We start from the raw sequence: 25,681 nt of genomic DNA on the forward strand, positions 1-25,681 counted from the left end.
AAAAGTACTCATTGTGCCAAAGTACCGTTGTCATGGTTACACTTAAGGCAAAGCAAAGTAAGCCGGTCTTTTATTCAGCTGAGAACAAAAATAACAAGTGCGGGAAAAGGGCGAACGAATTATTTATGATTTGAAGAAAACACACCGATACCAGTTAAATTCAAATCAGACAGTGCACAGTTGAAGGTATTTTGTTTTGGGTTTCAAATTATTTATGTTAGTTTTGTCGCAGCATGGTCAAATCCAAGAGGCAGACGGATCCATTGCCTGCTACTCATCGAGGCAGTGTCAGCGTCAGTGGCAGCGCCAGCTCAATGGAACACACCTACTGTGTGGTCCTACATGTCGTAGAAGGTGAATCCCTTAACTGAAAATGGTCAATGGAATCTTTAACACTATTATTCCATAGCCATCAACTTCTACGGCCGTGAGATGAGAGAGGCGGAGCGTAGGGAACAGATCATCATGACGGCTGCTCTCAACACGGTCGACTTCGAGGTGGAGGGCACACCCTCTAGCACAGCCGAAACGATAGTCTTCAATAGCAACTGCATCTGGGAGTGTGACATGGCCGGCATCAAGCGCATCAAGACGGACCATCGTCCGGTGAAGGTCATCTTCTACTCCTGCAACAACTCGGAGCGCAAGACAATTGGCTCTCTGCTGCTGCCACTGCGTGGCTTGCCCATCCACGGCGTTGGGGGCAACAATTGTCCGCTTCAGCTGAAAATGTTCTGGCACAAGCTGATCTGCGTTAACAATGAGTTTCGCTCCCATAAGCCTGAGGTTCTCATGCTTCTTGCCATTATCAAAAAGTCGCTGCTGCACACCAAGGATTTCAAGCATCTGATGGCGTTCAACGCAGTGAGAATGCGCCTATAAAATTTTTCCATATATCTATATTTGCTTCTTTTGTTTTTTTTTCTATCTGCAGGAAAAACAGGCGCGTACGCCGCCGCTGCAGTCGCCCGGAAATTCGATTACCTCCAACATGTTACAGTCACAGGTGAGTCAGTGGAGGCCGTTGTATATATAAATATATATATATAAAACAATGAACCAATTTCAGAAACTGAAACTCAAATTAGATTTCCAAGACAGAATTTCACTCACAAAAGTAGAAAATGTCCGGAAAATCATTTCGTATTTGTTTAATATTTGTTTCATATTGTATGTATATATTTATTGTTTAATTAACTAACATGTCGTTTTAGGCAAATATCTATGTGCAATTGCTGGTGCAATTGGGTTTGCTGCAGGTGGGCAATGATCCTCTGGTCGATTGTGACATCATCGAGGTGGTGCTGCAATTCAAGCAGGTCAAGAACGTCAACGAGTTTGTCAGGTCGCTCTTTAACGGCAAGGAAGACAAGGAAGACAAGGTGACCAACGTTCAACTAATGTTCGATTTTGTCGGCAACGTCACGAAGATTGATCTAAAGTTGAACAAATCAGATTCCTATGCGCTCAGTGATGTTTTGGGGATGCGTTTCAAGTCCTCGCTGCGCAGCATACGTTTATATTTCCAGCGTATATTCTATTTGCCAATTAATATGTACATTAATGGCACATCCATAGGTAAGTAATACATGCTTGCCTCCACTTATATTTCACTTAATATATTTTATTACATTTAGCCAACTATCGCATGGACTTTGGTAAATTACTTCCATCGGATGATTACTTTGTCGAGAATCAGAAATATGTGCACAGAGGCAGTTTTGCCTTTGAGCGCTTTGGTCGCCTGGGCAGTGCTCGTGAGCTGAAGCCAATTATGGACTTCACCTTTACGGTTGACGTACTGGAGGTCAAAGGTGGCCAGCAGGACAAGCAGCCCGGCGAGCAGCAGCTGGAGCTGCAGAAGGAGCAGCTGGATTTGCAATCGGTGGGCAGCAAGGCATTCATACACGAAGTGCCTGATGCTCGGGGGCAAGAAAACATGACCAATTGGCAGTCCAATGCCGAAAAGCATTATACATCTGAAGTTGCTTCAGTGCACAGCTTGAATGTGGGCGCCGAGTTGTCTGCCTCGGAAGAGTCCGTCTCAGAGTCATCTCCCACACGTCGCAGAAAGTTCACTCGGCTATTGGCAAATAATCCGGTTCAGGATGATGCGCAGCAACTCTGCAATGATCAAGTGTATGCCTCAAATCAAATGACTCGCGTGCTGTCGCCGAGACGTGTGCCTGAAGACGAACAGGATGATGACTTCGTGGATTTACCCGAAGAACTTAGCTTAGACTCTGACATGTCAGACACTTATGGTACTGTGGAAAAGCCAAGGAAGTTGAAAACGAACTCAGTTGCTTTTGTGGAAAGGCAACCAATACAAAACACAGCGAGAAACGAAAAGAATTTCAATAATTCCGAATATATTGATTCACATAATGATCAACTTGAATTGAAGGTGGATGAAACTACAACGCCAGTGAATGTACAGGAACAAATGCAGCTCAAGCCGTCGCAAATGCCTAAAATTAGAAGAAAGGCAACTTTCAATAATGCTGATAAATATGAGATTGATGACAGTAATAATGACGATTCCTGGTCTCAATTAGAAAAGGAAAGTGAGATTTTACCACCACCTCAAGAGGCTAAGCAAGGGCATAGGCGAGTAATCAAGCCTAAAGCTATTCAAGAGATAAAAGAACTAATAACACTTAAATCTCTCTCTGACGAGTCGGATGAAATGGACTCAAACCGTCTAGCGGCAACCCATAGCAAACTTATTGTAAAAAAGACTAGAAAAACCACAACAACAACTATAAAGAAACTATCTGAGAATGAAGCGTTGAGCGTTAAACCGAATAAGAAGAATGCTTTAAGAAAAGAAGACGTCGAGCTAATACCCAATGAGTTAAATACTCTTAAGGCATTGCCCCGAAATAGATTTATGCCTTCTGTGGATAGTCTTAATGCAGACGAAATCGTCAGAAAGCCAAGAAAGAGAATTGTGGTCGATCCATTGTTAGATGTGGATTCAGTAACAGAAAGTGAGGAGCAGATACAATTCCTACAAAACCCACCAAATAAATGCAAAAATAAATCGAAGCATGTAGCTCAAGCGGAAACTAAAATTTGTGAGACAGTGTTAACCAGAAAAGCACCCAAAGTCACGAGGACTGCCATGTCAAAAAATGATCTCTCGCTATGTGCTCGCTGGGTGCAGGTGAGTAAGGAGCAGACCAAAGTCTTACAGGGAACGGAAATGTATATTAATGCCACATGTACAGTGGACCCTGGTGCAAACTACAACGGCGAACAGACCTCAGCAGAGAGTTGCCCTCCCCTAACACAGAGAATAAATATTGAATGTAATTCGGAATTAGAATCAAGTGTGGGCAGTTGCTTCATAGAGAAGCCGCAATTTTATCCCAGAGAAGTGAAACGGCAGGCGAAACAGTTGAGGCCCAAGACAAACAGAGTAAAAGATTTGACACAGCTTCGAACAGAACGTGTGGAAATTATGCTCACTTCTGAGATGGATTCCACAGAGCTTGAGGAAGACAATTCAGTTCAAAAGACAGCGAAAAGAGCTGTTCATAAATCATCTTTGCAAGACTTTTTGGATGCGGAGGAAACAATTGCTGAGAACCTGCGACAGAGTCAGAACTTGGCCAACAATGATGACCGCCTAAACCAGATGCAATTCGTGAAGGCAGCCCCTGATGCAGATTCGATTGAATTTGAGTCTTCTGCGAAGGCAAAGATACACTTGAAGAAGTGCACAACGAAAGCAACTGCTATCAATCATTCAAACCAAGATGTCATCGGCAATCCTTGCTCTAGCGCTAAAAGGGATAGATCTCAAGTGAAAACTGATGCTCAAACGAAATCAGGAGACGCAGCTAAAGTTCACACCAAGTGCTCGCATCATGTAACCAATATGGATGTTAGGTATAATCCTGGACAGCAGCAACCTAGAATAACGCAGCAGCAGCCGATGGGGAAGCTCAATAGCCACTGTGGCAAAGAATCAGATTACGCGTCCAAATTTAGTCTGATGGAGCAGCACATAGCCGTGCTGGAGCAGCACTTGCGGAATTTTGAGAGTCGCACACTGCAAATGCAGGAGGAGAACTCCAAGCTATCGCTGGAGAAAAGCCAGCTGAAAGAACGCGTCCTTCGCATGGAGTTGCATATCGCGCAGCTGGGACAGCAGAGCCGCAATGGTCAGGAGCTGCAGCAGTTGCTCAACGAGATACGTGTACAGAACGTACGGTACCAGGACATGTCCAAGGCCAAGGATCAGTACAAGAGACAGTGGCGGCGGTGTGCCAAGCAGGTGCACACTTTGAAGCTGGCCCTGTATGAGAAGAATTTGCAGGAGGAGTACCAGAAACTGTCAGAAGGGTGAGTAAGCTATTCCATCTTTAACTATCAATCAATCTCCAGCAATGCATTCCTCATTTCAGTGGACTTAATTTGAAGACCGTGCTCACCCAGGATGCTGTTGAGTTTGAGCGTGAATATGGACGTTATCGTCGCTCAGACGCTGAGCTCAGTTTTTCCGGTTCCGGCGACTCACCGGAGCCCCTGCTCAAGGATTTTCTAGTTGGTCTCTCCAGTCATGCGGTGCATCATCATAAACCTGCCAATCACGCGGAAGGCTCTCGCATGCATTAGTTACATTGAAATTCAACCAAATTATCTGTGATGTCTACAAATATTTTATTTAATCATTTTTTGGGTTTAAATTTTTTTTTTTTTTTCGTTGCTTTGTGATTCAAATTTATGTTTTGTGTTTGAAATAAACTAGTTTTAAGTGAGCTTATCTTAAGTAGTGGTGTAAAATGTACAAGGGACCAGTTGCTTTCAGTGAAGTTTTATAGCGCAGGTCCTTTCAACTTTTGCAATGTGACCGAAAGAGAGCTCGTTTTCATAAGAACGACGCCACTACTGGTAGCTTCCGAGAAAGCAAGAATTTGTGTTTGGGTTCTTAGATAAGTCCATAATCCTTGAATGCAGCTCTATAAATTTGGTATTTGCGATTCTAACCCATCATGTCCTTCCAAAATATTTAATGATTTTGACGAATTCAGTTAATTTTTAATTTCAAAGGCACATGCCACGAACAATTTTATTAAATGCAAATATATAGACAAAGTTAAATTGAATTAAGCATTATATTAAAAAGCGCAAAGCAACTGAGAGTTACTCCAACTGGGCGCCGACGCGCACAAAGTAGGGCAACGTGTTAAGCGGTGCAGAGTACTCCATGAGCCATACGGGACCCTTATGGATGGCTTTGGTGTTGCCATCGGTCCAGTCGCCTGCGGGCAGATAAATGTCTCGATTGGTGGCGCCTTCCACAATAACAGGTGCCGCAATAATGTCATCACCCAGCAAAAACTCTGCAAGAAGAAGAAGAAGGAGAATTAAGCACATAATGGACAGAGTGATGGTCAAGATGTGGGTCAACGTTACCATCGTAGATGCTCTGTGCAACTGCATCATTGGGCGAAATCCACCAGAGTGGCGCATTCACAGGCTCTCCAGTTTCCGTGGCACGCTTGAACATCTTCATAATGTACGGCGTATAATCCGCATGCAGCTTTGTGAAGGTTTTGCTAATCTCGATGGTCTCAGCGTCAAAGGTCCAGGGGACAAAGGAGAACTGCAGACTGGGCATGAAAACGTTGGCCTGCAGCCAGCGCAAGAAGAGCTCCTTACTTGGGGGCTTCTCATTGTAGCCATTGCCGCCAATCATGTCCGGCAGCACAAACGGATAGCCATTCAGATTCATCTGCAGCAGGGATGTGATTAGCGTAACCAGACCATTGTTCCATCCCCACTCGGAGTCCTTGTCCACGATGCGCACAAAGATGGGCAAATCCTGAGTGTTCTGGCCGGAGCGCACCTCAACCATATCCCCAAAGGCGCCCACCGTGCGCACATAGTCCGTGGTGATTTGCAGTGGCGTCAGATTCGCATCTCCCTGCAGCACTGCCTCCGTGGGCACCCAACTGGACTCGCCGGCATCGAACTTGAAGCTGTCGATGCCATCCTCCGTCTGGAGACGCTTCAGCCGTGTGCTGAACCAATCCCGCACCGCCTCCTTGGTAAAGTCCAGATAGGCAGCATCCTTAGGCACACTGTTCCACCACTGAGTGTCAGAGTTGCCGGCGGGATTCATCACCAGATATCCCTGCTTCTTGGCCGTCTCGTAGATGGCCGTGCAGTTGTTGTTGATGAACGGATGTATCCAGAGGGTAACGCGGAAGCCCAGCTCCTTCAGATCATCCGTCAGTTTCTTGGGATCCGGGAACTTATTCTTACGGAATGTGAGAGCACCATAGCAATCTTCCCAATCATCGTCAATCTCCAGCTGACTGTTCTCAAAGCCATTATCCAGAATTTGCTTGGCAAAATCGCGGACTACCTTGTCGGTGATCTCAGCCTTGTACAGTGCCCAAGTAGACCAAACCGGATGCTGCACCATACGCTCATCCGGATGTCCAGTGGGTTTGCCAAACATTGTCTGCACCGCATACATGTGCGCCGCCTTAGCATCCTTGGCAAAGACCAGATGGTAGCTAAACTTGGCCGACGACAAGTGAGTGTCATAGGGTAGAGCACTCAACGCACTAATGCACAACTGATCCTCCCTTCCGGCAGCATTTTGATCAATGAACAATGGCGTTGTGTTGTCCACGTAGAGGAAGAATCCCTCGCTATTAAGCCAGTAGCGTTCCGCAACACCCATGTTGCCCAGTTCCTTGGGCACATAAGGGAAGTTGGTGTATTCCTGCCGCTCGATGGGCCAATAATGCTGCTTCTGCTCGGCGCCGCCATACCAATGAACGCGACCCATCTGCAGAGCCAGGCAATCCCTCGGCTGAGTGCCCATCAATACCTGATCGCGTGCCACACGAACATGCGTCAGTCCATTTGTGGATTTCACCAAGGAGAACTCGATGGTGGTAATGCCATCGCTTAGCTTGTAGCTGCCCGTGGATGTGGCCACCAGATCACCGCTGCTCTCGAAGTTATCCAATGTGACCCGCTGCAACGAGCGGCTGCCCTTCATCAGCTCATACTGGAGCTTTGTGCCACGTCTCAATCTCAGGTAGACGTCGCTGTTATCAAACTTGAAACGCTGCTCGACGCTTTGGCAGCCTTCGACAGCTGCCCACAGAGTGCAGGCGAGGATTAGCGCGGCACTTGTAATTCCGAATTGCATTTTGAGTAAACTATTGCATGAGCTGTACCAGCACCGCTCTTTTATAGCCTCTCCATGAGCAATGAGCGTAAATTAGCTACACAAATAAAGCTCTTGACCATTGTCAATAATTCTATTCACTGTTGAAGATGCACTCTATGCCAAAACTGATAAGCAACCAGATAATGAGTCTCTCGAAAATACTATAATACTGTATTAAAAATCATTGGTCAGCTGATTTCGAGAGAGAGCCAAATTTAATTATCTGTTGAAATTACATATAGTACTCGAAATTGTTGCAATTTTGTTGTTTTTAAATGTTCAATTGGATTATTTTTTTACTCTTTTTTACTGAAGCCCTTGTTTAACCTTGAAACACTTAAATTATTATTATGTTTTACTCAATTGGATTGTTTCTGCCTGTTAAATACTAGGTAAGTGCATTACAACTATCTATTAGAAGGAAGAACTTTAATCACGGGTTGATAAAATAAATAAACTTGAAAATTAACACTCGAAACTAGTCAACCTTGACTGCGAAATACTCTGATACCAATGAGTAACCTGATAACAGGTGCCACAAAACAGTGTGGATGGAGGTAAAAAATACCGATCTGTGAAGGATGGACGGACGGACATTGCACAAAACCAATATTTAAGCTACCTGAATAAACACCAATAATAATAATAATGAAATATTTAATTAGAAACTTTATTTCTTATTACTAGGATAATACATTTTGGAAAAAACAATATACAATAATGTGAATAATTTAAATGCATATCATAAATAAATCGCAGCAGTTGTCTTAAATGTTGATATGTTTTTCTAATGCTCACACACAAAAACCAAAAAATTGAAAATTATTTTTGATCTTTGCCTAAGCTGATCATGAGTAGCAACCAAATATAAATGTTGCTTAGAACTAATCACATAGGATTCTGGTTACTCAGGCACCAGCTGAGCGCGCTCCTCATCCTCAGACTCAGCCTCATCATCTGCCTGACTGGGCAGCTCATTGGGCTGGCGCTCATCGTGATACTCGAGAACATCGCTCGGAGCAGTTATGTGCGCATTGAACAACTCCTCGTTCTGCTCCTCATCGCTGTCATCATCGGCAATGAGTGCCACTCGCGTGTAGCGCTCCTCTCTTGATACTCGCCGACGGTACACCATGTTGCCGGCAACGCCCATGCCCACCAGGGACACAATCACCGCTATAATTAGGAGTGCTATGCTCCAGTGCATGCTCCGCATCAGATTCGAATTGTCGTGCATCTGCTGGGCTTTCGAGGGACTTGAGATATCGACAACGGTACTGCGCACAACATACGCATAGCAGAAGGTCTCGTTGGTCTGGGGCAGCCGACGCAGCTGGCTGCCCGGATAGCAGGTGCTGCACTGGGAGGCATTCGGACCGTAGCAGCGCAAACAGCTCTTGTCGCAGCTGGCGCAGATTCGACTTTGCCGGGGTGTCAGCAATAAGATGTTCGATTCAACGTCCTCGATTCGACGTCGACGTTCCGCTGCCTGCAGTGGATCATCCTTGTCGGTGGAGCTGCTGCTGATGCCGCTGCTGCTGCTGCCAGTGCTGTGCAGCTCATTGTCAACATCCAATGAAGTACTAGTCACAGGAGCACTCAGTTCACTAAGGGTAACGCCGTCATCGAGCTCATCAGCATTTGTTATGGGGTAGGTGTGCTGTGGACACTCATCGTAGCACAGATCCAGATAGAAGAAGCTCGGCTCTTGGCACTCTGTGGAGAGCAGCAAATAATGAACAGAATTAGCTCAGATAATAAGCGATAGCAATTTGTTATAAGAAACTAGATAGTTACAGCTACAGAGATGTGAATCCATTTACCTCCGAAACAGTGTTGATAAATGGAGCAAGGAAAATTGAAATAATTGTTAAGTTAGTAAAGCTAAATAGCTAAGTAGAAAAATTGAAAGAATCAACTTTGTGTATACAAAACAAAGGCAACAAAAGAATTCAAATACAATTGTTTACATCAGTTTTTTTTTTCTTTGATTTTCTTGCACATGAAAAGGTTTAGGCAACAGTCAAGTCGGTTAGCTGAAACTCTTCAATTAACAACAAAAATTGCAAAACAACATACAAATATGTATGCATATATATTTATGTATTTAAGCAAGCGCAGTAGTCCAAAAAACATGCTCAAACAATAAGGAAGAAAGTCAGTTGGGTGGATGTGCATGTGTGGCGTACCGAAACCAGTGTTGGAAAGCAAACAATTCTGAATAGGGATGAACATTGGGTGTGTGGTGTGCATTTGTTTTAAGATTATGTTAGATAATAGAGTTTACGAACGAATATAGGAAAACCAATAAGAATGTTAATAATAACACATTAGCATTATGTTTTGGGAATGGGTTATCAACAAAAATTACACAACACTATTTATGTACTTTATATTTTATAATGTGTTGCTGTTGCTAAACTCACCTTGCGTTTGAGACATACGAGTGGGAAAATAATTTTGGAACTGTCTAAAATGTTTTTGGACCACATTTTACTTGCTGCGCAGCTTAGAGATCTTTGTTGTTGTTGTATTAAAAGTTTCAATCTTTTCTTAGGTAAATATTTGTGTTGAATACGTTTTCAATGCATTTCTTTATTACTCAGATATTTATATTGATAGATATAGTATATATATACACAAAACATACATAAAAAATTGTTGATTCTAAATAGCGGCCATCAAATCTCATTTACAATTATATAATTTCAGTTTTCTTTTTGTTCTTATTTCAAATTTTTGTTTCTATTTTCTTTTTTTACATTTAAAAAGTGTAATTTTCGCACAAATTTTGTATTTTGTTCCAAAACTGCAATTGTTATTGTTTTTAAATTTAATTTTAATATCTACCCCAGGCCCTAGTACCAGATTTTATTGTTATTATTTATTTTTTTATTTTTTTTTTTGTAAATTTAGTTTCTTTGTTCTTATTTATTTTATATTTAGTATGCGCTTAATATTAATTTGGCTTTAATTATTTTGTATTAGGCTTTTTGAAAAATGTTTAAGCATAAGTACCGCAGCCAGCACTGAGAGATTTATAATTTCATCGAAACACAAGTAGAAAATAGATTTGGTAAAACTAATGAAAAACTGTTTGGAAAAATGTTGTTTGCTTAATATTGGTTAGTTATATATTTTAAATATATATATAATTGCTGCTATTTATGATATAAGCTAGAAGATTTTCAGTTTGCTTCAACTAGGCATATAAAATGGCTAAGTTATAATAATTTAATTTCAAGTGAGTTTTGCTAAGTACAACAAATACAAATAAATCAAAAGAAAAAATTAATTTTTAAAATCATTAATATGGCTAACCAAATTAATATATATTTATTTTTAGATTTATTTATTGTTTACGATATGATTATTCATTTCAACAGAACGCATCAAATGTCAAAGTAAAATTTGTACCGAGTTCAAATTAAAGAAATTATATCCAATGATATGTGACCTAATTGAATAAGAAAACAACTGAATAAACTGTGCGTTGTCAGTAATTGTTTTTGCTTATTGCAGTTAATAGAAAGAATTACAAATAATTATTGCACTCGTGTTGCGTTTTGATTTTCTTTTCGATTAGACTTGACTTTTTAATAGAGATGGGCACATCTGGGTACGAAAAGAAAGCAAAATGAAATCATATTTCTCATATGGCCAACAGTGGAAGTCTCTTTCGCAAATCGGGCCCATCTCTACAGCCAATTAGACACCATAAACAAAGTAATTATGTATTGGCAAAAAAGTGATGAACAACAAATATTGTAACAAAGATATGTTTATGTGTGTTGTAAAACGATTCGATTTTGCTTTGATATGGAATTTAATTAAATTTTAAATATTTATAACTTGTTTGGTTTATAATTATTGTTTAATAATATTTCCATTTATTATTGGGTCGCACAAAAACCTGTATGACTAGAAGTTTGTTGCTTACTTCTGGCTTTCTTAAACTTTTATTTCTGTGCGCCATTGTTTTATTATGATTTAATTTTTATGGGTTTTGCATTAATATTATTTTCAATACTCACTAGAAAATTAGCTAATTCTTGATTTTGTTTTTCTTGAATTGTTTTTGTTTATCTTTGTTATATTGCAACTTTTTTCAAAACTGCAGGAACTGTTTCTATATATATATATATAAATATATATATATATTTATGTTTTTGTTGTTCGAATTATATATTATTGGTTGCTTGCCTACTTTAAAACTAGACGTAGTCATACCCTACACCCTAGAATTTCGTTTTTCGTTTACTTTTACTTTTACTTTTATTTTTGTTTTTTGATTTTATTTAGTTACATTTTTAATACAAAAATTCATTTGCTTTGCCTTGACGCCTTAACTCTAAAATTGTATGCAATTTACTTTTAAATTACGAATTTTAAATGTTTTTTTTTTTGTTGTTTTTTTTTTTCGTTACGATTTCAGTTATTCGCATAATTTCATTAAGATATACGTTTAAATTTAAGAAACAGTCTTTTACTATGAACTCTAAACTGTAGTGTTGAACAATTTTCTTCTTTGCGCGGCATAAGAGAATAATTACAAAAAAATGAAGAAAATATTGCAGAGATACAAAAGAAAAATAAGCAGGAAGTGCTGCCCAAACTGTAGCTACTTGGCTGGCCTGGCAATATCTGAAATGCATATATACAAATATGTACATAAATAGGCATGTACAAAGCATATGCATATTGTAAGAAAAGAAGTCGCTGCGCTGCACTCTGCAGGGCATTTTCAACTTGGACAGCAATTGTGGCCGGCCAATGCATTCGAAACTGTAAGGGCCAAGGCGCAATGCATGCAAAACATATAAAATGACTTTGGCACAGGGAATTTGTATCCCTTACATTAAATGCAAACGAATTAAAAATATTTAGGTATGTAAAAAAAGAAAAACAAACGAAAACAAACAAATTTAACTAAACTCTCATTAAAATATTACAAATAATTTCAACTTAAAACATTAAATATAATCATTATTATTATTATTATTATTTTTTTTTTTTTGTGCGAACCGAATTGGAAGAAACAACCTTCGTTTTTGTTATCATGTTTGTTCGTGTTTTTTTTTTCCATCTCTTAGCTACCACGCCTACTAATTATGTATATTTCTCTTGTGTGTATAGCTACGCTTATATTTAAATTTAACTACAAAAAGTTTTAGTTAAATTATTTTTTGGACTTGCAGTGTTTTTTTTTTCATGTTTTGCTTTGTTGTCTACGCTTATTATTCATGTTGGTTTTGTTGCTTACTTGTCTATTGTTCAATTGATTTTTGTCAGCTTAGAAAATGCTCAAATTAAGCACAAAATGCTTTTATATTTGTTTTTTTTTTTTTTTTTTGTTTTTTTGTTTTTTGTTTTAATTGGAATTGAAGTCTGTTCGCATATTTTTGTTTTTACAGCTCTCAGTTTTGCAAAATAGTTTTCTGTTGAATTATCTAATGCTTTTGTTGTTGTTGCCATTGTTGTTGTTGGTGGCGATGGCGTGTTTAAAGTTTAGATAGAAGACTTGTGTTATGAGTAGAAAGATTAAAGACAAACCTAAACATTTCTGATCGTTCCACTTGAGGCACGCGGCAGGATTGCTTCGATCCTGTGTCATGCCCACCTCGCCCACCTGCAATTACACAAAAGCAAAAAGAGAACAAAATATTACATTTAATTAATATTAACACCTATAAAGTATAATTAATTGTGAATATGAAACAGGTAAGTGAGCAAATGTTTTTGCAGTCTGAGCAAACAATTTGCACAATATTTCGGGTTGCGAGGGTCTTAAAACAAAATACTTGTACATTTTTTAGGGTTGCAATAATATTTTAATCAAATATAATGTTAAGTCTGTAATGAATAATAGTTAAATAATAAAATTGTTTGAGAAGTACAAAATATTTAACAATTTTATAACTTGAAATGTAGGCTTAAAAGGTACGCTCAAATCTAAAGTGGTCACAAATTGAATAATTTAAGAAAGTTTTCTCATTTTGAATTTTTAGAATTAAATTTGGCTAAAATCTAAAGTCTAAATGAAATTTTCTTAAAATGTAAATCCAAAGCGCATTACTTTAAGAATGTCTATATAATGTCTTGTAGCTTTTCGACCATTTTATATTCTGTGTGTGGCATTGCTTAAGTGGAGCTCAGTCTGGTTTCCGCTGTGGTTCATTGCATGTTGCCGCACTGTCTGGCATTTTTGGTATTAGTATAGTTAAGTGTGTGTGGAAAGTTGAGTGTGAGTGTTTATTTATCGTTGCCCCAACCAAAATATCCATGCCTATGCCTATGTAATGTATTTGTCTCTTTCTAGCGCTATCTGCATTTCTGTCTGTAACTTTGACCGTAACAGTACTTTCACATGCGACGACGTCGCGTGTTAGCAGCAGCAGCAGCAGCAGTAGCAAAAAAATGAGTTTGTTATGCAAAAAGTTTGCTGACAGCGCGAAGCATAAAAAACTAAAGGTCAGTGCACTTTTAGTTCGTGGCAACGCACACATATACAAAAACACACACACTTGAACAATTTGAAGGCAAACTGCCGAAATAGGAAATGTGCAGTGGGTTTCAGGCAACAATAGACGATAAAAGGTTAAGGGACTGACCCTTACAGAGAAGTTTGTAAGCAAAAAGAAGCGTTGCCTGCCAGCAGGCAGTGTGCTAATGCCAAAAGTGAGTCCACGAGTGCACTTGACGTGTAAAGCACATCGACACTTCAGCCAGCGATGGCTCTCAAACTGTGCATGCAAAATGAATATGACAGCACCTAATGCAGCACCTAATGCACCACTGCAGCTGACGGAACTAACAAAGAGGGAAGAAAAAGAAGAAAACGCAACTGCCTTCTGCTGCCAACATGAACTTGGCACATTGCCCGCCTTGGCCAGGCCAAGACGCAGTGGCTTGCCAAAAATTGAATTTGGTTGCCACAGCAAAACTGCAAATCGAGTACATTCCTATACTAAATAGCCGGGCAATTTATGAGCAGCGCTGCCTTTAAGCTGGCAAAATAGTTAGTGGAACTAAACGACAAGGAAAGTGCTAAGGGGGAGAGAAAAATAAAAAAAATAAAATACCAGAAAATTAATAAAAAACGAAAACATGCCAAACAGTAACTCAAAATATAAATCTACCTACACATGGCTCATTCATTCATTCAGCTAGCAAAGCGTTGCCAAAAAGCCAGTAAGCCGACAAGCCTAGTGTGGCATGACTAAATAATATATATGCATATACATATATATATATACACACATATATATAATGTATATATATATATATACATAATTTGCATCATCAGTGATTAAGCTAGCCGCATGCAAGCACGCGACGCTGGCGTAGACGCAGTTGGACTCGCACACGGACACGGACACGGACATTACTAATGTCCTCGTCGTTCTCGACATCGCTCTCTGGCAAGTCGTTGGCAAAGCACTGCAAAACCAAAAATTTGAAAAAAAAATCCACAAAAAAAAGAGCCACAAGAAACCATAACAATGTTATTGTGAAAAGCAGAGGTGAGAGCTGATCTACGCTTATCGCTGAGTCTTGCTCTAAAATCTTTTCTATTTTGCAAGCTATGATTTTATTTTTTCCTCGTTTTTCTTCTTATCTGAAGGAACATTATTTTGGGATTTGTTTTTATTATTTTAATAAAAAATATATTAAGTAATTACAAACAAATGGTATTTTTTTGAGTATCTTTTATGCTTCTTATTACAGTCTCGCTGTGCTTCTCGCTGTGCTTGTCGCTGTGCTTCTCGCAGTGCTTGTCGCTGTACTTCTCGCTGTGCTAGTCGCTGTGCTTCTCGATGTGCTTCTCGCTATGCTTCTCGCTATGCTACTCGCTATGCTACTCGCTATGCTACTCGCAATGCTTCTCGCTGTGCTTCTCGTTGTACTTCTCGCTATGCTTCTCGCTGTGCTTCTCGTTGTACTTCTCGCTATACTTCTCGCTATGCTTCTCGCTATGCTTCTCGCTATGCTACTCGCTATGCATCTCCGTATGCGTCTTACTACGCTTCTCGCTACGCTTCCCGCTATGCTACTCGCTATGCTTCTCGCTATGCTTCTCGCTATGTTACTCGCTATGTTACTCGCTATGTTAAGTAATTACAAACAAATGTTATTTCTTTTGAGCATCTCGTTATGCTTCTTATTACAGTCTCCCTATGCTTCTCGATATGCTTCTCGCTATGTTACTTGCTGTGCTTCTCGCTATGCTACTCGCTATATTAAGTAATTACAAACAAATGGTATTTCTTTTGAGCATCTCGTTCTGCTTCTTATTACAGTCTCCCTATGCTTCTCGATTTGCTTCTCGAAATGTTTTTGCCAATACTTCTCGCTCTGCTTCTCTTTTCGATTTTTGCTTATATGCTTCCTGTAATCCTTGTTGCTGTTCTCGCTTGATTATCCACCACGCGACTCACTCACAATATTCAAATACATTAATATTAAAGCCTTATCAACAAAATGAAATCAGTAGTTGCTTTAAAGCCAATGAACTAACTATTATTGTCACAATGAATATTCCATTGAATGGGAATATGGATGCAACTGTGATGTAATTGAACTCACCTGTTGCATATTACGCCATTGGCCGCTGGCATCGTGCTCGATGTCATTGTGAGCCAAATCGTTGCCATACATATTGAATTGACTCTGCTGGTTCTCGTGGGGCTGGTCATCCGGTTGGGCAGGCACCTCGGTGCCGTAGAGTATCATGTCCCATTGTGTGATTTGCGCTGCAAGGCAACCAAATGAGATTAGACAAGTCAGCTAATGTATCAAATCGAAAATCAAATTCAAAATGAAAATGAAAAGCTTTCAAAACAAAAGGCAAACAGCGCTAAATGCGATTATACTATGATTTATGAATGGCAAACTGGGCAAGTGAAGGACCGATAAATCTGCCAGATGCTACAAATAAAACAAATGATGTGACAACAGCTAAACACAATTTTCAAGTTGAGGCAGCGTCAAAAACTCAAAAGTCAAATGAAAAATGTGCTGTATTTATTTCATGTTTTTTGCTTCTTTTTTTTTTTGTTTCGTATGCTGACAGGCAACCAAACTGCTGAAACTTGCAGTTTGCCCTTTACAGTTTGCAGTTTTGCTGTTTATAGTTTGATTGATGAAAGGCGGTCAGCTGCTCTTAAAGAAAATCATAAGAAACGTTCACAAAAGCAATAGAGTTAAAATTGCTTAGAATTCTGCAGTGAAAACTTAAATTATAGCCTATTAAAGCTGTATAAATATTTATATAATTAAAAATAATAAATTGGAAAAAATAATTCGAATCAAAAAAAGAAAATGTTGAGAATAATTTAATTAAAATAATATAAACAAAGAGTACGTATGTGATAAGTTACTTTTGAATATTTTTAGATTTGCACTTGGCAAATGAAGAAAAGAAGATCAAATTTTGTTTTAAGTGCAAATTGAAGTTGAATTTAAAATTAAATTTTTATTTTGGGTCTACTGCTTAAAAATGTGTGAACCAAAAATTCGAAATGCTACTAAAAATTGGTATGCAATTTGCAGGCTACCATTTTTGCGATAGCTGCTCGGTGCTAGTTGCAGACCGCCCTCCTCATCATCGTCTGCATCCTCATCTGCAGCGCTAACATCATCGTCCAGTGGCGCCAGGACACCGGCGGCGGCCATTAGCAGCTGCTGTTTTTTGAGTATACGCTGGTCGGGCAAAAAGCTGCTGCCGCCCGCTGGCAGAGCAGGTGGCAAGGCGGCTAATGCGGGAAATGCTGGAAAAACTGGCAATAATTGCGATGGAGGCGGCGGCGCCGATGGTGATTTCTTGGTATTGCCCGGTCGGCTATTGCCAACGTTGGCATTGCCCACTGTCGGCCTAAACACATCAACCTCAAATTGTTTGCCCTGTTTGCGCGGCTGCCCTGGTTGCTGCTGCTGCTGCTTCTGTTGCTGTTGCTGTTGCTGCATATTATTGTTGGATTTGGGTATGCTGCTGCTCTCGTATGGCTCCAGTTCGGGAAATATGGCCTGAATCTTCTCGTAATGCTCGAATAGTTTGGGTATGCGAGAGTCCTGGCTGCTGTCCTGCTTTACCTGCTTGGCAGCCTTGACTGGCAAACGTTGTCCCGCTGAGTTGTTGCCACGATTGCTGTTGTTGTTGTTGCTGTTGCTGTTGCTATTGCTATTGCTATTGTTGTTGTTGTTTATTTCGCCAATAACCTTGCGCGTTTTCTCATCGTAGAACTTTTCACTGGAACTGACTTTGGGGCGTTGCGTTTGCAAATTATTTGACTGACCCTTGGACTTGCCACCACCTCCTCCACCACCTCCTCCTCCTCCTCCTTGCTGCTGCGATATGCGATAGTATTTATTCTTGTTGTTGTTGTTGTTGCTGCTGCTGCTGCTGTTGTTGTTGCCGTTGTTGCTGCTGCTCTGCGTAGTTTGCTCCTTTTTATTTAATTTTCCCTCATTCGCCTTGTTGGCCTTATTTCCCTTGTTGTTGTTGCCCTTGTTATTTCCCTTGTTGTTGTTGCCCTTATTATTACCGTTGTTATTGTTGTTGTTGCTGGGTTTGCCCAATATAACGCCATATGTGGCGGATATTTGCTGATAGCCCTGTTTGGGCGAAGGCGGTGGCGGAGGCGGCAGCATTAGCAATGGATTGTTGGTCACAAAACTCGATTTATTTGGCGGCATCTTGCCCAGTGCCAATTTGGCGCCACCTGCCGGCGAATTGGCGAAATTGTTGGGCGATATGCGAGGATATTGCGGTGAATAGATCTGATGCAAATTGCTTGTGGTGCTTCCCGCTCCACTCCCACTTCCACTTCCGTTCCCACTGGAATTGGGTGTGGTTGCCTGCTCGGCGCTGCTTGCTCTTGGCACCGATATGGGATCATTGGGATCAATTGTGAGCGTTGTTCCATAGAATATCAACGACCACTCACGCAAGAGGGCGTGGCCTGAGTTGTGGTTAGTTTGGTTGTGAATGGTTGTGTAAGAGATGGTTAGTGTGAGCGATGTGATAAGTTTAGATGAGTTTAGTAATAGTACACAGTTCCAACACAGAAATCGCAGCATGTCAAAATTGATTTGGGGTTTTTGGTTGTTGTTGTAGTTGTTGATTGCTGATTGCAAGTTAATATTTGATTGTAAAACCTACCCATATATCGCCCCTCGTTGTGGATTTCCAGCTGCCAGTTGCCATGCGGCGATTCTCCCCAGGTGTGCACAGACATGAAGGGCCATTGATTGAAACCGGAACGGGAATTATCATGCATGCTGTTCCGAAATTAAATGTTATTATTAATATTGGTAATGGATATAATACTAATATCCTTATTGCAGTTGCCAGCTAGTTTAGTCTAGAACTCTGCCTACAAACACTTTCACTGGCATCGTACTCCGCTCTACTACACTCTGGAATACTTATTCATATTTAAACGATACAATCAATCTCATCTGCAGAAATACCGATTTAATATGCATTATCAATTAATATATTTTAACTCTCTAAGCTGCAACTATATTCAAATTACTCTGAGTTTACATTTTACTAATTAACATTTATCTCATTTGACTTTCTTCTTTATTCTAACTGCTCTTTATTTGTGCTGCATTTTAGAATTATTTTCTTTTTCTCAGCTCGAACTTCTTTCTTATAAAATGAGTCTATCCTAATGCTGTCTCCAGTATGCTAACTAATCAATAATATTCGTATGTTGTGCTCTTAAAGCAACTAAAATAACCATAATTATTTGACTAACTTTTGTCTGAGTATTTTAAATAGGACTTAATAACTTTGAATACTTCAGCTGTCTTTAGGTTTATATAGTTTACGTGACTAACATATTTTTATCTGAGTATTATGAATAGAACTTTAAGACTCTAAATACTTTGGAGACTTAGATTTTAAGAATACATCTTTTCTTGAGCAAAGTTTTAAATGAATAAATTGAATCAGAATTTGAAGCACTTTCAATTAACTTCTTCTTAACTTACCGTGAGGTTAGCAACGTGACTTTAGTATTCGCCGGTGATTTGAGATACAGCTGAATATCGCCACGTCGCTGTGAGGTAAGCGTAATCTTGGCCTGCACATGCTCCAGATAGTTGACGGAGAGACAGTGATTGACGGACAGCTGTAAAGTGATGTGTGTGCGAGGTGGAATGACTCTAAAATGGGCAAATTGCATTCGTTTAGTATTTTATTTGTATTATTCTTGAAATGGTTAATTCAGTTGTGTTGCTTACTTGTCCACGTGTGGTGCATTGATCTCGCAACGCTGCTGTTCGGGCACCATTTTCCAGTTGCGGGCAACGCGCACCATTTCGGCGGCATCCATGAGACCATAGCCAAAGGAATGGCTCACACGTCGGCCCACACCGTTGCGCGACCAGCTGGAATCCTTGAGATTCGCCGGCTTAGCGGTGCGCACCACAATGTGCTGCAGATCGCGCCAGGTTAGATTCTGGTTCGATTGCAGCACCAGGGCGGCAATGCCCGCGGCGAGCGGTGCCGAGGCCGAGGTGCCCGTATGCGATACGGTGCATGAGTGATGCAAATCTGTGGTGACCACCTGCTTCTCGCTCTGCCCGCCGCTGCTGTAGGTGGTGGCCAGCGTGGAGCTGCATTTCTCCGAATACCACGGCACATGTCCCTCCTCTGTGGCACTCGATATGGACAGTGTCCATATAGAATTCGTATAGCCATCGCAATTGCAATTGTCCATCTCCCTGCCCCCGTTGCCCGATGCCCAAATGAATATGCTGCCCTTGCCACCACGTCCCTTCGTTGTGCCCTCAATGAAGGCACGCGATGCCAATTCGCCGGGACCATCCACCGTTTTGCCATCATCGTCGGGTCCCCACGACGCACTATAGATGTCAATGTGCTGCGGATTGAGCGAGAGCGAACGCGCCTCCACAGCATCCGTCACATCCCCGTCCAGCATCCGCACACCGCCCACACTTGCCCCATACGCAATGCCCACCGCACAGAACGAGTTGTTCGCCGTGGCAGCCACCTCGCCGGCACACCGGGTTCCATGACGATTCGAATCGGTCATATCGTAGTGCGGCATCGGATCATCATCGTGACTGTTCACATCGTACGACGCCTTCGGATCCTGTTTTTTGGGAATTCCCATTTGAAAATTATTAATTTGAAAACGACACATTTCTTTGGCACGCCAAAGATTACGGAAACAAACTGTTCACTTATCAATTTGATTATTTATATACAAAAATATGGAAAAAGTTAATGCGCCCTTGTAAAATGAACTCCTATATGGTCATAGATTTACCTCTGAAATAACTTTATATTTAGTCTACATTCGATCTAAGCGTGGATTTATAATTTCTAGTAGGACAAAATTGCCAAAGTTGAGTCAGTTTTTTAAACTAATATCTTTTTCGTTATGGTATTGCTTATTTATTATCTTTGCCTCTTATTTACCATTCTTTTTAGAATTCTAACCAATAAAATGATATACATAATGTATTATATTATATTGGTATTTATTTCGTACATTGCCTTTAGATTACTTACATAGTTTTGCAATATATCCGGATGATCGGATTCGAGGCCATCATCCAGTATGGTGACCACAACACCTTTGCCAGTTATGCCCTGCTTCCAGGCGGGTATCACATTCATGTCCAGGCCACTGCCGCGATTCTGTCAAGCACCCATCTTAGTATTGAATCCGTCTAAAAGTTTTAGATTAATGCTTACCAGATACCACATCTGTTCCCACTTGGGATCATTGAAGGGCACCGCATCCACCAGAGACTTGGCCCTCGACGAGGTGCGCGATGGACGCATTCGGATGAAGTCGCGCTTGGATCGCGACTTGGCGCGCTGCTGCTTGGCCCAATGGACGCGCTCGTCCAAGTCGAGGCGGGTCTGGTGATGTGAGGCGGGCACCAGGGAACGCTTCGACACCTTGTGATGGGCAAAGTGATAATGATCATCGAAGATCTGTAAGCAGAGTGGAAGTAAATGGAAATATTAACCCATTTGCAAAAGCTGAACTTTGAGGGATCTTTTATTTCAGTTTGTATGCCATCAATAAATATATTTGTTCGCATTAAATTTGAAATTCTTTTGTTATACCCAAATATACTAATTATATGCTGTACTCAGATATAGTCGAACAGAATTCTAGATTAATCGAGTCAGTTATTTATATACATTCTAAAGACAGTGTGCCTTGTTCAAAAGTTCAATTCTAAAATTGTTCCAGATTATTGTTAACTCATTTACATTTGTACACACCTTTTACAGATGTGAGATTTGCTTGCAAGTTAAACAAATTCAATAAACAGATTTTTACTTAAAAAATGCACTCGCGAATGAATAAATTGCGCCAGCTTGCGGAAAAGCTATTCACGCCATCGGAAATAAATCGTTTCAATGCATTTCGTCATGATTTTGCTGAAAATTATTTAAAATTGAGTGCATATCAGTTTAGGCGACCCACAATACCCAAGTGGATGAATCCGCGTTACTTTGCAACGGGTGACTCGGAAAGTAAGAAAGTTTTGAGCTTTGCCAAGACTAAGGTCTGCCACTAATTATGCTTGCAACAATTCACAGAGACCAGCGAAGTATGTTGCAATGAGCGACCGGATCATTTGCAGCCCAATAGCGAAATCAATTGGGATGAACTGCGTCCACCTGGTAAGCCTTATGAACCACGCGACACACACTACTGGTATCCGGATCCCGAGTTCATGAAGGAATCCGAGGGCAAAGTGCTGTGGCCCATTGGTGATGAGTGGAAGCAGCGTCCGAATCCGTCGAGTCGCTACTTTCCACCGCAGGATCGCACATTTCGCACCAAGTTCGTCAATTTCGGTCCGGCACATCCGGCTGCGCATGGAGTGCTGCGCATGATCCTCGAGCTGGACAACGAGACGGTGCTCTCGGCGGATCCGCACATCGGTCTGCTGCACCGTGGCACCGAGAAGCTCATCGAGTACAAGACCTACACGCAGGCCCTGCCCTATTTCGATCGATTGGACTATGTGTCGTGCATGGCCTGCGAACAGGCCTATGCCCTGGCCGTGGAGAAGCTACTCAATATTGAGATACCGGCACGGGCCAAATATATACGAACACTGTGCGCCGAGCTGATGCGTCTCACCAATCATACGATGGCCGTGGCCACCTCTGTGCTGGACTGTGGTGCAATCACTCCGCTCTTCTGGCTCTTTGAGGAGCGCGAGAAACTTTACGAGTTCTCCGAGCGTTTGTCGGGTGCTCGCCTGCATGCAGCCTACATCAGACCAGGTGGTGTGGCTCAAGATATGCCCTTGGGCTTTGGCCATGACCTGTATAATTTCATCGAGCAATTCAAGGAACGCCTCGACGAGGTCGAGGATGTTGTGACGGATAATCGGATTTGGCGCATGCGCAACATTGGCATCGGCACCATCTCCGCCCACGATGCCCTCAACTTTGGGTGCACCGGACCCGTTCTTCGCGCCACCGGCGTCAAATGGGATCTGCGCAAGCAGCAGCCCTACGATGCCTATGCGGATATGGACTTCGATGTGGTCATCGGTTCGCAGGGCGACTGCTATGATCGCTATCTGGTGCGTGTCCGCGAGATGCGCGAATCATGCAGAATTATACAGCAGTGCCTGAACTGCATGCCGGCTGGCCACGTTAAGGTCGATGACAAGAAGATAATGCCGCCGCAACGGCACAAGATGAAAACGGGCATGGAGGATCTGATACATCATTTCAAGCACTTCTCGCAGGGATATTCTGTGCCGCCAGGTGCAACCTATACGGCAATTGAATCGCCCAAGGGCGAGTTTGGCGTCTATCTCGTCTCGGATGGCAGTTCCCGACCCTATCGCTGCAAGATTCGACCAGCATCCTATGCGCATCTGGCGCTGATGAGCAAACTGGCGCCAATGATGCTGTTGGCCGACATTGTGGCCATCATTGGTTCACTGGATATTGTGTTTGGTGAGATCGATCGTTAGCTTAAAGCCATTGCAATGTTACTTAAATTGTGTTTAAGAATCATTATAATAAAGCATAACTTTCATAAAGAGCTTTAAGCCATCAGTAAGTGACTCTAAAACTGTACTTGTCTAATTGCTAATGCATTTCATTGTGACTCTGAAATCTTAAAGCTTAGCCCGGCTAACTAACTGTTGTGGGTAAAGAGTCCAGATTTTAGCAAAGGCCAGAAAAATGCACCAAAATGCGATTGATTAACCCTAATAGTCAATATCTTCAAAATGTAAGCAGTTGAATTAACCGTGAAATGTAATGCAACCGCAGAACTTTTAGTCACTGTAAACTTCAACTATGTCAAACTATCAGCGCAGGACTATCAAGCTTACATGTTGATTAGGATCGATTACTGTCCGCCAAACTTGAAGTGTCAATTACTGTTAAACTTTTAAGCAAGTGAACAATGAACTCACAGCATGTGATATTTGTGCTTATTCAGTTGGCAAACTGTGCAACTGTCAAGTGCAGCAACAGCACCAGCAACATCAACAGCAGCAGCAACAGAAGCAACAGCAGCAGCAACTACAAGTGTTGGCGAACAAAACATGAACTGTAAGTGCAATCAGCAGCAATTACGACAGCTTAATATAATAATTACAGCAATAAGAAAATAAAACAAACAGTTATGTTGGTAAATTTGCAACAGTTTTAAATAACTACTCACGCACAGATGCAAAAACAAAGCAAACTCATAATTATATTATGTATTCATTCTATATATTTACTGAATTGCTGCAAAATTGTTGTGATTTATGCACACACGTCTCAAACTGTAATGGATGTGTGTGTGTGTGCTTGCCAGGGTTGCCAGCACGCCTGGCTTGGCAGCTGGAATTTGCACATAATTGAATTTTACTGTATGAAATTCTTGGCCAAAATTACAATTTAAATGCTGCAAAGCAACAATTTTGCAATTACTTTTGTTGGGCCTCAAGAATTTGGCAACGTTTGGAACTCTTTTAGCCAACTGGAATGCTATGGTCAGAATTTCCGCCCATTAAAGCGGACAACAAAAGGACATCTTTACAGTTTCTACACTGATATATGTAATTTTTGGGTGTGACACTCTTAGCAGTTTGTAAAATATGGTAAAAGTTATTTTTTGGGAATTTCTTAAACTGAATAATTGAAGGTTTTTGTTGTGCTAACTTTTGGGGAAGGCGCCGAATAAATTGGTTTTTTGTATGACTTGCATGACATGCACTTGGCAACTCTGTCAAGCTTCTATTGTTATGCGCTGTGTTGACGTTTCCGAATGGCAAATGGCGCTCCGTATGCATGTGAACAAGCGTAAAATACGCTTTTTCTTACTATTGCCAAAAGCTTGTTCATGATTCTCGTTTGATTTTTCGTGTGCGTTGGAGTAGTCGGTGGAGCGAGAGGGAGAGAGTGAGGCGAGGGAGAAAGAGAGAGAGAGAGACGCACATTTGTCTGATAACACATATGCATCATTAAACGCTTTACAAATATTATCATTGACCGAAAGTCCTGTCGCAGACTGTACGCTGCAGGGTGCCACCGCAATGACACACAATAACCGACTGCGCCATCCTCTGTCCTTAGTTTTCCAGGATTTTTATGTACTCTCAGAAAGAAAAATTGTAATTAACTTTCGAAAATCGCTCTGAACTCTAGAAAGATTATTTTTATAATTTTTGCAAATAATTTCTTAATAAAAGAAAATAATGTTTGAAAATTAGAAAGGTTTTTTTTCTTCTATTTTTCAGAAATATATATTAGAATGTTAAAATGTTCTCTCTTGGTTAATAATTTAGAGAACAGCTGCTGTTATTCGAACGAAGGCTCTTGGGTTCGAATAGTCGTAAAATCGTAAGTTATTCCAAATTTAATAATATAAATTTATAAATTATCCCAGAAACTAGGCATATTTTGTCTAGATTTTAGAAAATTGTATCCTGGAATTAGGAAAAACGCTGGTTTTAGAAGAAATTAGAAGGTGAGTTACAAACAAATAAGGGGAGTTCAGGGCGAATTTTGTTATGAGTTTAGATTGGTTGCGCCACTAGCCAGGCCGAATATAGCTTTTATGGTTTTGGGCACAGGGTATAAGAAGCAGCAACGAGACATAAAAGTATGTTACACAATTTATTTATACCCACAGCAGGATGTTGCCTTTCGGAAGCGGTTGCTGTGCCTCTGTGTGTGTATATAAATGAGTAGTGTGTGTGTGTGTTTAGCTGTCAGCGTGTTTGTGCTGAAATTTGAGCACTTGAAAATCCGACATCCGTGTTACGTCCACAACAACAAACGACTGGCACCCTCACCCTCTCTCTGTCTCTCTCGCACATACTCTCCTGCTCTCTGTCCCTCTCTCTCTCTCTCTCTCTCTCTCTCGCTTTCTCTCTCTCTCTCTTAGTTCCTTTTCCCTTGCCCGCTTCCGGTGGAGCATTAAAATTTTAATTGCAGTCACTCTCTGCGTA

At 41.0% G+C, this 25,681-nt stretch overlaps 4 protein-coding genes across 7 annotated transcripts in view; 2 read left to right on the forward strand and 2 right to left on the reverse strand.

The window, feature by feature from the left end:
• The first annotated feature begins 38 nt into the window (after positions 1–38).
• On the forward strand, positions 39–4,774 carry LOC6563527. Of its 2 annotated transcripts, XM_001990415.2 has the most exons (7): positions 39–57; positions 233–354; positions 410–864; positions 935–1,006; positions 1,215–1,578; positions 1,638–4,353; positions 4,416–4,774. In XM_001990415.2, exons 2-7 carry the CDS (start codon positions 234–236, stop codon positions 4,624–4,626), a joined length of 3,939 nt encoding a protein of 1,312 aa, XP_001990451.1. In that variant the 5' UTR covers positions 39–57; position 233; the 3' UTR covers positions 4,627–4,774. The 2 variants fall into 2 exon arrangements, with proteins under 2 accessions (XP_001990451.1, XP_043070788.1); XM_043214853.1 differs by lacking the exon at positions 39–57 and having other exon boundaries at positions 85–354; positions 410–861.
• A 268-nt stretch (positions 4,775–5,042) lies between these two features.
• LOC6563526 (myogenesis-regulating glycosidase) lies at positions 5,043–7,264 on the reverse strand. The gene is made up of 2 exons (XM_001990414.2): positions 5,428–7,264; positions 5,043–5,354 (listed from the first exon to the last, which is right to left on the reverse strand). Exons 1-2 carry the CDS (start codon positions 7,181–7,183, stop codon positions 5,155–5,157), a joined length of 1,956 nt encoding a protein of 651 aa, XP_001990450.1. The 5' UTR covers positions 7,184–7,264; the 3' UTR covers positions 5,043–5,154.
• Positions 7,265–7,853: 589 nt separating this feature from the next.
• LOC6563522 (furin-like protease 1) overlaps positions 7,854–25,681 on the reverse strand; it is a 163,956-nt gene continuing 146,128 nt past the window's right edge. For 2 of the 3 annotated variants that reach the window (XM_032737699.1, XM_032737698.1), the window contains 8 exons: positions 20,940–21,185; positions 20,754–20,882; positions 19,457–20,331; positions 19,205–19,378; positions 18,366–18,484; positions 15,791–15,957; positions 12,758–12,833; positions 7,854–8,920 (listed from right to left, as the gene is read on the reverse strand). In XM_032737699.1, coding sequence (XP_032593590.1) covers positions 8,109–8,920; positions 12,758–12,833; positions 15,791–15,957; positions 18,366–18,484; positions 19,205–19,378; positions 19,457–20,331; positions 20,754–20,882; positions 20,940–21,185 — 2,598 coding nt within the window. In that variant the 3' untranslated portion in view covers positions 7,854–8,108. Of the gene's footprint in view, positions 8,921–12,757; positions 12,834–15,790; positions 15,958–16,761; positions 18,166–18,365; positions 18,485–19,204; positions 19,379–19,456; positions 20,332–20,753; positions 20,883–20,939; positions 21,186–25,681 lie in introns of all 3 variants that reach the window. The other variant, XM_032737701.1, reaches the window with a different exon arrangement.
• Positions 21,510–23,291, forward strand: LOC6563524 (NADH-ubiquinone oxidoreductase 49 kDa subunit). The gene is made up of 2 exons (XM_001990412.3): positions 21,510–21,737; positions 21,804–23,291. The coding sequence occupies exons 1-2, from the start codon at positions 21,548–21,550 to the stop codon at positions 23,201–23,203; spliced, it is 1,590 nt and encodes a 529-aa protein (XP_001990448.1). The 5' UTR covers positions 21,510–21,547; the 3' UTR covers positions 23,204–23,291.

Source organism: Drosophila grimshawi, unplaced genomic scaffold, assembly GCF_018153295.1.
Source record: "Drosophila grimshawi isolate 15287-2541.00 unplaced genomic scaffold, ASM1815329v1 contig_311, whole genome shotgun sequence".
Lineage (NCBI taxonomy): Eukaryota > Metazoa > Arthropoda > Insecta > Diptera > Drosophilidae > Drosophila > Drosophila grimshawi.